Here is an 11,590-nt window from a genome sequence, read left to right as displayed (position 1 = left end):
AATTATGAATCAAAATCAGCCTCCATAACAAAGGGAAACCATAAAGTCTTCTTCAGTTATGTCAGGAACCTCCATGGCAAAGCCCAGGTTTGTTCCAAATTAATGCTTAACAGTATCACTTACACTGATCCTGTTGACTTAGCCAATGAGCTAGCAGATAGGTTCAGAGCAAACTTCACCCCCCTGTCCCCCAAAGGCCCTTTCCACATGGCCAATGCTTGTCCCGCACCTCACATCTCCATAGATCAAGTGTCACAGGCCCTATCCAAGGGAAAGAACACAGCTTCCATGGGACCTGATAGTATCCCGGGATGTATTCTGCATCATCTCGGGCAAGAACTGGCTTTGCCATTGAGCACCCTATTCAACGACAGCCTAAGTACTGGCTTCATTCCAGCGAGTGGAGAACTGCCATTGTCATCCCCTTGCACAAAGGTGGTGCCACTACTGACCCTGGAAACTATCACCCCATTAGCTTGACAAGTTTGATCTGTAAAGCCATGGAGTGTATTATTATGGATCTCATAAACAAGGACATAGGCAATCTCCAAGCAATTGACCCCACCCAGTTTGGATTCGTCAAGAGCAGATCTTGCCTGTTGAACCTTGTTGACTACTTTGAGACTGTCACCAAGGCCCTGGATGAGGGAAAGTCAGTACATACAGCTTACCTTGACTTGGCCAAGGCCTTTGACACAATCCCCCACTCAGGCATCATCAAAAAGCTAACACAACTTGGAGTAAATCCCTATCTCATCAGGTGGGTGGCCATCTGGCTCACGGACAGGACCCTCAAAGTCAAAATAGGCACCTCCACCTCCAATAGCAGTCCTGTCACTAGTGGAGTTCCCCAGGGATCTGTCCTGGGACCCCTACTGTTTGGCATCTATTTCTCAGAGGTTCGAGCAAAGACAAAAGGCCTGTGGCTGACCAGGTTTGCAGATGACTGCAAATTGGGTGCTGTCATTGAATCCCCAAATGATGTTAACATACTGCAAGAGAGTCTCACAGCAACTAATGGCTGGTGCCAAAGTCATGGTCTCAAGTTAAATACCAAAAAAATTATTATAATACCATTTGGCAAAAACACAACCCCTGTTGATTACCACATCAATGGCATCCCCCTGAGCACACAACCTGTGGTGAGAGACCTGGGCACTCAGGTTGATAACAACCTCACATTAGACCATCATGTAGCGGCAGTGGTCAGAAAAGTCTTTTACTTGGTTTATCTCATAAGTAAAGGGACTGCATCCAGAAAAATGGAGGTTATTACCTCTCTATACTCCTCCCTCATTAGACCAATAATTGAGTATAACTCCCCATTTGGGATGTACCTCTCAAAACATCTGCACCATCTGGAAATGCTGCTGAAATACCTCACAAAGAGAATCCATGGCCTCCACCACCTGTCCTATGAAGACAGGCTCAAATCACTATCACTCTACTCGGTATCATACAAATTGCTCAGGAGTGATCTGTGTCTCACCTACAAGGCAATCTCACTCTGCCCTACTAGAGATGCCCCATATCTGTAAGCCTAACTCCTCACATACGACCTGCTCAAAAGGCCTGAATCTAATATGCAACATCAACAAAACCCACTGGAGAGACAGGTTTGTCTCCCAGAGGCTGCACTGTCTCTGGAATAGACTTCCCATACACGTCAAACAGAGCATCTCACTGACCCTCTTCAAGCACAACCTTGATGAGTGGATGGGAAACCACAAATTTGTCCCAGAGGTTCCACCTGTGTCCTTCATTGACAGGAGCAACAGGTGCTGACTGAGGTTTCTTTTTGGGGATAAACTCTTGGATAGGCTTGGAAGGGCCCCAGGACCATAAGCCTAGTAACCTCCTATGACCCTACGATCCTATAAACTCTGCTTGACTAGTGCATTTTCACCCCCACAATACTTGTTACTCAGTTCTAGCTCTCCACTTCTCTTTTTTTCTTTCTTTGAAAATAAATATTAAATAAATAAATAAATAAACGGAAGAGCCTTTCAAAGCTGAGATTTTCAGCAAACCCTGGTTTTAAGTTCTGTCAGTGAAATAAATTTTACAATATTAAACATAATCTGATTACAAAACAATAATAGTGCAAACTGATATTTTATTAGTATCTTACTCTTACCAGGCATAATTAATTAGACAAAAGTATATTGCAATGTTAGATGTTATATATCATAATGATACCATATAAAACAATTCAAAACTAGCATTGCAATTATTAATATATCAAGTGTTTAAATATTTCTATTGGTAATGGTTGTTTTGCCCATGATACTTTGTCTGGTATTCAGATCAGGTCTTAACAAAATGATATAGCATTTAGGAAAAAATATACAGGCAAGCAACCCAATGCTGGAAGACAATATAGCAAAAATTTCAACTGCCACCATATATTTTCCTTGTGTACTTAGATATGCAGGGATAAATGAAATCCAAACACTGGTAAACACCAACATACCAAAGGTGATAAATTTTGCCTCGTTGAAACTGTCTGGCAGTTTTCTAGCAAGGAAAGCTGCTATAAAGCTTATGCTGGCTAATAGTCCAAGATAACCCAACATGCACCAAAAAGTTAAATCAGAACCCTCACTGCATTCAATGATCATTTTCTCATTATCTAACTGGGTGTTTAGTTTTTGGAAGGGTGGAGACACTGTTAGCCATACACTGCATGTAGTAATCTGAATAAGAGACCCCACTGTGACAGTGCAGTAAGGAATGACGGGCCCCATCCATTTCTTCATTTTGCTGTTGGGCTTTGTGGCACTGAATGCAATCACCACAGTAATCGTTTTGGCCAATATGGAAGAAACTGAAATTGAAAATGTTACACCAAAAGCAATTTGACGAAGCATACATGTTAGTGTTACTGGATATCCGATAAACATTAAGGAGCACATCGAACACAGCATTAGAGAGACAAGAAGAAGATAACTTAGTTTCTGATTATTTGCTTTCACTATAGCAGTAGTACGGAACTTGATGAAAATGCATAAAATTGAACCAGTCAGTAAGGTGAAAATAATTGAAATGGTAGTTAGTGTTATTCCCAAAGGATCTTCATAAGAGAGAAAGTCAATGGTCCTGATGATACATCTGTCATGTTTATCGTTTGACCAGTACTCATATGGGCACCTCCAGCAATCTGCTGTATCTGTGAATACATACAAAGAAATAAACTTGCATCTGCTAAAACATAAGTATGTTTTGGACACTTAAAATTCTATTTCAAGACCAAGAGACACAAATGACAAATAAGAACATAAGGAATTTGGGAATTATTCCCTTATTATTTAGACTGTCACACAATATTTGTGTGCTGAAATAACATATTTATATTTGTTTTATTTGATCATTATGGATGACTCCTGCCCTTCTGCAATTTTTAGAGCTGTAACCTGCCACAGGAGGTAACATATGGTAATAGAAACAACAGCAGGTATCTGCTGAACCCAGACAAATCAAGATAAACATTGCTATACAACCTGCCATACTTCTGAACTAACTGCACCCACCAGAGGTAATATTTACTGTACATTTGCACTAACTAGTTTTTGCAAGTAGGTTTCCTTGATTTGACATTGTATGACAAGTTGTAGTACTGAAGCACATGATAAGTAAATGCCTTAATTTATGAAAAAGTAACTTGATTTCAGTTACCCATAAAAATTTGCTAAAGCATGTAATTGCTGGCTTGTAAAAGAATGCTGAGTTTGTGGCCATACAGAGCAAAGTTAAAGGAGGAGGTCAGTTAAATGGTGTCCCTCTCTTTCTACTTTTGTTAAACTTTTAACATGGACATGATTTGAGGCTTGTCAAAAAACTTACTAACTTTGGAATTATTTCCTCTTTGTCAAATAGTAAATGGGTGCCTCATATGAAGAACATTGAGAGAGTGGTGAATAGAACAGTAAATTATATGCTCTGTCTAGGAGTGTTCCACAGGCCTCGGTATTCCAGCCACAGATATTCATTTATTATACAGATTTTGCAGATTCCTCTATCAAATATTACACAGTTAATAAAATAAGCATATAATATAGCCACCTGATGGTTTGAACCTTGGCTATAGATGACTGTCAGTGTTTAAGTGACACCACAACCCTGGATATAATCATCTCAAGAAGAAGTAAGTGTAGCTGTAGAAAATGTCATATTTTTTAGAACTAAAGAAAGTACAGTAAAACAAACCCTGTATAAAATCTACCTAAATGGACTGAATGACTTCTTTATAAAGAAAATATGTTATCAATTGGTGCTCACTTATTCATCTGTATTTCAGAAATTGTTAAATCCTGGTTATGTCCCACACATATGGAAGACAGCAATAATATTGCCCATTTTTAAAAGGGTTTATCAAAGACATTGCTCTAATTATAGACCAATATGTTTAACTCCCACTCATGATTGAGGCATTCCATCATGGAATCCTCATATATTATTTAGACATTAAAAGTCTTTGATGCAATTCCAAAAAATGTTATGCTATGAGTTATGAAAAAAATGGAATATTAAGAGTTATCTGCTAAACTGGATAAACCGGTAGTTAATACACAGGCAAGCTTGTATAAGAATTAAGGAAGGAATGTCTAGATATTTTAAAATAGATAGGACAAAGCTACAGGGATAAGTATTGGGCTCTCTGTTGATTAATATATTTCTGAACACAATGACAGCAGGCAAAAGTGCTGGTTTCAGAAATGTGTAAAATATACAAAGATAGGAAGCATTTTTTTTTTTACTGAGTAGCCCAAAACTTTTCAGGCTTTTTTGAATAAGCTATATCCATGGGCAGAGGTTATCAAAATTGGGTTTAATACAGACAAATACAGTATTACATACTGGGGCTAGTAACAACCAGTATTCATACACAAAAATATGACAATATTAATGAATAACATAAACATTTAGGCCTACTAAACTAACAGACTGCTGGCTACTGAAATATGCAAATAACTGTTGTTTTTCTAATTTCTAATGAAAATAACTTTATTAATGTTACCAATTATACTAAAGAAATAAGCAACTAGGGAAAACTTAACATGGCAACTGCAGCACTGACAAATGTTGCACCATGTATTTTGGTAAATCAAGAATAGTATATTCAGATTGTCTTATCAAAAACAACATTAAACGGTGTGCATTATTTTAGGGATCTGGTTATATTTATATGAAACAATTTCTCCTTTAGAAAACATGTAGACATGGTATGTTGTTGAGCTATGAAACAATTGGGGCTTATGTTGAAAAATTTACCTTCTAGCAATGCAATTTGTTTGACAGGACTGCATAGAGCTATTATAATACAGGACCTCTTCAATCATTAGAATCTATACAAAGGAAATTTACTAAGAAAATAGTACAAATTAAGTATTTGTCGTACTAAAGTAGATGTAAATATCTAAACTTATACACTTTGAACTATCATTACATCAGGGACAAGGTCATTTGGGTATTAAAGTTGCTTCAGGACAAAACCTTTCTAGCAATATTTGACATAAATGCTTATTAGTCTTATTATACACTAAGAAATAATGGCATAACCTGACTGGAAAAACATAATACAAATATCAGACAATCCTGTACTTCACTCAAAATTTCTGAAATGCAGAACCGGGTCCCACCTTGGATTAGGCAATCAGTTAATTTATATTTAAGCACAATCTTGACAACTGCATTGGTGTTTCAGTTTATGATCCTGACATTACTGAATTCAGTTTGTTGACAATCTTTGACCAAAACATTGTATTCATGAACTTATGACATACGAAAATGATAATTATAACATTTATTATAAGATGTGAAAATTATAATTATAATATTTATTATAAGATCGATGTTTAGGACGATAATGTCAGGAAGTGCAAATGTCCCAATACCCTTGTTTAACATAATGATAATACCCACAACTTGAATATGGCTTAAGTTTCTCTATATAACTGAGGCAAAAACTGATATGATAGAAAAGGTATAAAATAATACACAAAGGAGCTCTATCCACTGAATAAAAAGTCATATACGAATGGGTAGTTGTATTAATCTTTATTCTATGTATTGCAGAATATAGAACAGTGACTTGATATGAGCATTCACCATTTCAAAACATGAAAAGTTATGAAGCACCCTTGGAAGTGAGTTTGTGAGCCATGTTAGGGGAACTAGAAATAATTTACTTCTGAACATGAAGGGGTACAATATAAGCTTAAAAGGGAAGTATTTTATTCAGGGGCCGCATGGGCATAGAAAGATCACAAGAAAGGGTGGGCATTCCAGTAATTAATCTATGTGGATTTACAACAGTGTTACACAGATACTTGGTGATAAAGTATTTGAGATCAGACAGATGGTTAGAAGTAATGCTCTCTGCATGGTCTTGAACCTTAAAAGCACACTGTAACATTGATGCTTCATCTATTGCATCAATCTATATTATTTCTGGACTACAACAAGCTCTGGATTTAATTTGGGAGTAGCTGCTAGGAAACAACACTTTTGCCTGCTGGCATTGTGTTCATAAATAAATTAAACAATAGAGAGCCCAATACTTATCCCTGTAGCTTTGTCCTGTCTATCTTAAACTATATAGACATTCCTTCCCTAGTTCTTACACAGACTTGCCTGTGTATTAACTACCGGTTTATCTAGTTTAGCAGATAACTCTTAATGTTCCATTTTTTTCATAACTCATAGTATAACATTTTTTGGAATTTCATCAAAAACTTTTAATAAGTCAAAACAAATAATATATGAGGATTCCATGATGGGATGCCTCAATCATGGGTGGGAGTTAAACATATTGGTCTATAATTAGAGCAATGTCTTTGAGAAGCTCCTTTAAAAACAGGCAATATTATCGCTGTCTTCCATATGTGTGGGACATAACCAGGATTTAACAATTTCTGAAATACAGATGAATAAGTGGGCACCAATTGATAACATATTTTCTTTATAAAGAAGCCATTCAGTCCATTTAGGTAGATTTTTTACTGGGCTTGTTTTACTGTACTTTCTTTAGTTCTAGAAAATATGACATTTTCTATGTCTCCACTTATTTCTTCTTGAGATGATTATATCCAGGGTTGTGGTGTCACTTAAACACTGACAGTCATCTATAGCCAAGGTTCAAACCACCAGGTGGCTATACTATATGCTTATTTTATTAACTGTGTAATATTTGATAGAGGAATCTGTAAAATCTGTATAATAAATGAATATCTGTGGCTGGAATACTGAGGCCTGTGGAACACTCCTAGATAGAGCATATAATTTACTGTTCTATTCACCACTCTCTCAATGTTCTTCATATGAGGCACCCATTTATCTATTTGACAAAGAGGAAATAATTCCAATGCTAGTAAGTTTTTTGACAAGCCTCAAATCATCTCTGTGTTAAAAGTTTAACAAAAGTGGAAAGAGAGGGAGACCATTTAACTGACCTCCATCTGCCTTATCCGCACTCACATATAAGCAAATATAAATCACTTTTAATCAGGGCTTCTATTTCTTTTAAGTAAGCTAACAGATATCACATCATCTCTATCTACCGACTTCCTAGTATAACAAGCCTATGGTGTCTTTCTGGTAATTTATCACAGTACTGAATAAAATGTTATTGTCTTGTTTCCTTTACCAGTAGATATAAGGAGTTATAAAGTTACCTCTTCCCAGATCTATAGACTTTTTCCAGCCTTTATACTTACAGTGGAGATGATTAATGTATAGTTTATAATTCTAACTCTAGCTGTTTTAATTCCTGATTAGTTATTTAGTCATAACCTGGTCTTTTGTAGGTCTTTAGATTTTAGATTTTTACAATAACGCATCAAAAGTTCTGAAGGAACAAAGGATATAATGTTTCATGTTCTGTTTAACTGTGAATGATTTTCTATAGTTTTCAAGCATTACCTTAAACATTTAAGTGAGTACAATATGTGTTTATAATATATTTGTAATGGCACAACCTTGTCTTCATTAGAGTTGGTTCACACACTACCAGGGCCTTTATAAGCCTAGCTGTGCAGCCCAACCCAATTGTTCCATACTGTGCTGTCCTTATGTAACCAAGAGGCTGCCTCTTCCTGTTTTTTCACATCATTAAATATTTATTTCAAAAAGTTTCTCCTTTTCCATTGAGTTGCCTTTTAAAAAATATTGATTTAACATATATATAATTTATACACAGAAAGGAAGAAATTCAATATCACATACTGTTGCATACTGCCAGAAATACATTAAGCCATCAGAGTAATCCAATTCTTCTTCTTCTTCTTTCGGGTTTTCCCGGTTAGGGGTCGCCACAGCGGATCACTGTCCGCTCATGATTGGCAGTGGAGTTTTACAGTGTTGAGTTGCCAGCCCGGCGCCCAACCTTCCACAGAAGGCACACACATGCACACACTCACGCCTAGGGCCAATTTAGTGTGTCCAATCCACCTACAGCATGTCTTTGGGATGTGGGAGGAAACCGGAGCACCCGGAGGAAACCCACGCGACCACAGGGAGGACATGCAGACTCCGCACAGAAGGCACCCAGCCAAGGATCAAACCGGAGAACCTCTTGCTGTGAGGCGGCAATGCTAACCGCTGCACCACCATGGCCGCCCATCACAGTAATCCAATGCAGTTAACAAATCAAATATTGTAGTATTTCAATAGCAGCATTTCAACTAGATGTCTTGATTTTCAGACCTTATTCTAATCGCTCCTTTTTCAGTTTTACATAACACTGCTGTTACTGATGAGCTTTCTCATAATCTTAATGTACAAACCTTGTTATTCCTCTTAAAGTATAACTTGCTTATGGTCTAATTTTAGATAACCTATTTGACATTTTATTGCCTTATATAAAATATTCATATCTTTAGACTTACCTTGAAGCATCCTTCTCCTTAACTACTTTCTCTGTTGCTCTTTTTACTTATTACTTATAGTAATTAAGGCTTTCCAGAAATGTACTACTGATTTATTGTTATCACATTGTTTTTAGCAGCTTCCTCTAGATTAGTATGGTATTTTCATCCTTAGCTATTGCTAAAGTCTGATGTTTAGATTTTCTGTAACATGTCTGATCCTGTGCACAAGTCAGGTTATAAACAAGTGTGAGCACAGCATGGGCAACACTGAGGAGAGTCCTAAGTGTTTTAAACATTCCAAGTTTGATTTTGTACAAATATTAGATCTAGACTATATTCCTGCCACTGGTTCCTTAAAAATGAGGTTCAAATGGTTGTCAGTTATAAATATCTTAAAAACTCTAATCAGGAGTAGTTGACAGATATAAAATTTCCCCAGTTCTTAGTCTGTAGATTAATGTCTCCTAGATCTATTGGATATGAACAAGTTTAAAAATTCTGACAATTCTGCTAATTCGCTCACTGCTGTATTTCAGGTTCTATATATAAGGCCTAAATTCAAGTCCATTTGATTGTATTCAAAAGCCACCAACAGTTTGATTTAAGCTGTTTCATTCTCCCCCAACAGACCTACAACTGAGAGTAGAAATCTTCTTTTTCTTTCGGCTTTTCCCAGTTAGGGGTCGCCACAGTGGATCACTTTGTCTGCTCATGATTGGCAGTGGAGGTTTACAGTGTTGACTTGCCAGCCCAGTGCCCAACCTTCCACAGAGGGCACACACACACACTCATGCCTAGGGCCAATTTAGAGTGTCCAATCCACCTACAGCATGTCTTTGGGATGTGAGAGGAAACTGGAGCACTTGGAGGAAATCCACAGGTTGGGAGGGTGGCCTAATGGTTAAGGTGTTTGCCTTACAAACACAAGGTACAAGGTTTGAATCCCACAGAGGATAATTGGCTAGGCTTAAAATGGCTCACAAGGGCAGTTAGCTAAGTATGAACCTATGAACACGACCACAGGGAGAGCATGCAGACTCCACACAGAAGGCATGCCAGCCGAGGATTAAACCAGAGAACCTCTTGCTGTGAGGCAGCAATGCTAACTGCTGCACCACTGCGGCCACCCTCTCAAATGAGAGAAGAAATATTTTGTAATAATCTTCAGTGTTTGTGCTCCAAAGAGTATCCTTGAGCTATCCTTCCACAAATGTGCCAAGATCTCTGTACATTTCCCTTATGTCTTTAACACACTCATCTCCTTTCTTCTTTTATTGAAACTCTTGATGCTGGTATCATCATCAGTCATCATCACCAAACTCCTTTTTTCCATTTTCTAAATGGGGTTGAGTGTCATGTCAATTGTAAGCAAAAATATAACAAGTACGTACTGAAAGCCCAGCGAAAAAACAAAGTTCATGAAAAAGCATAAATCAACTGGACAACCATGGCTGAGAGATCGACTTTAATAAAACAAAAAATAATCCAAAGAACAGGATGAGCGCTTTTCCATATAGCTTTATCAAATCCTATAAAAATGATTAAAACCATGACTACTTTAAAATGACATTCAACCAATCAGAAAGCAGGAAAAGTGTGCCAAAATTACATCAAATACATGTTTAAAGTAGTAGTTGCAACTATCTATTTACCTTAAGCTTCTGTCCACTTAGGATGGGTTTAATATTAACCTGGCTATTTAAACCTGGATGTTTGTAGGCTTGCATCCTAAGTATCCATTTTAACTCCACCTGTTCCAAATAGTTGTTGCAGTCACCACCCCTCACATTCTTAAAAACACACTGTAGTACTCTAAAAGAAAAATGATGCCCAGATGAGTTTAGCAAATGTCTTGCTAATGCATTTTTTACATCACCTTTCCTTATGTCTGATAAATGCTTGTGTACCTTGTCCCTCAAAGGCTGGATAGTTTTCCCTACATAAAAACAAGGGCACAGGTCACAAGTCACTAAATATACTATAAAACTAGTAGTACAATCTGCATAAAATCTAGGTATAAATTCAAATGTCAAATTTGGATGTTTATAGGTCTGTTCTCTTGATAAAATCTTACAAATACTACAATTCCTGCAGGGATAAGTCCTGGTGCATTGACTCACTTGTACAGGGGGTTTCTTTTCATTGCATAACAATCGCTTAAGATTTTTATTACTCCGAAAAGTAAAACAAGGTGTAGCCCCTACTACACTAGTTGTAGCATCATCCAAAGTTAGAATCAACCAATGTTTCTGTATGACACTTTTTATCATGTTGTTGTTACCAGTAAAGTTAGTTATAAAGGGGTGTGTTTTCTTATTTTTCTCCTTTTATTTACTACCCTAACCCTACCACTAAGATTAACAGTGTCAACAGTCAATGCCTGCACTTCTTGACAGATACCAGATGTAGTGGCATGTTGCATAAAACTAGACTCAAGGTGAGTCAATTGCTTAACATCGAGCTCAGCTCATAACGCTCGAACTGTGTTACCATTATAGCCTCTGTCCATAAACATTTTTTCCAGGGCATCAAATTCATGTTGCATGTCATTCTCATTATTACAAATCCTTGATACTTGTATAAACTGGCTCTTCACTATACTTGAGAAGACATGAACAGGATGCATGCTGTCTCTATACAGTATGCTATTACGCCAACAAGGCTTCCTAAACAGTGTAGTATTAATACCTGCTGTCATATTCCTAGTCAGCGACACATCTAAA

At 37.1% G+C, this 11,590-nt stretch overlaps 1 protein-coding gene across 1 annotated transcript in view; it reads right to left on the bottom strand.

Annotated features, from left to right (window-relative positions):
* Nucleotides 1–2,249: 2,249 nt before the first annotated feature.
* The window catches only part of LOC122808231 (extracellular calcium-sensing receptor-like), a 237,590-nt gene continuing 228,249 nt past the window's right edge, over nt 2,250–11,590 (bottom strand). Inside the window, exon 7 of the mRNA XM_044079194.1 lies at nt 2,250–3,169. Within this exon, the coding sequence (XP_043935129.1) occupies nt 2,250–3,169 (920 nt within the window). The remainder of the gene's footprint in view (nt 3,170–11,590) is intronic.

This window comes from Protopterus annectens, chromosome 8.part0 (genome assembly GCF_019279795.1).
Source record: "Protopterus annectens isolate FY-2018-M chromosome 8.part0, PAN1.0, whole genome shotgun sequence".
Taxonomy (NCBI): Eukaryota; Metazoa; Chordata; order Ceratodontiformes; family Protopteridae; genus Protopterus; species Protopterus annectens.
This window is presented reverse-complemented; position numbering and strand designations above follow the sequence as displayed.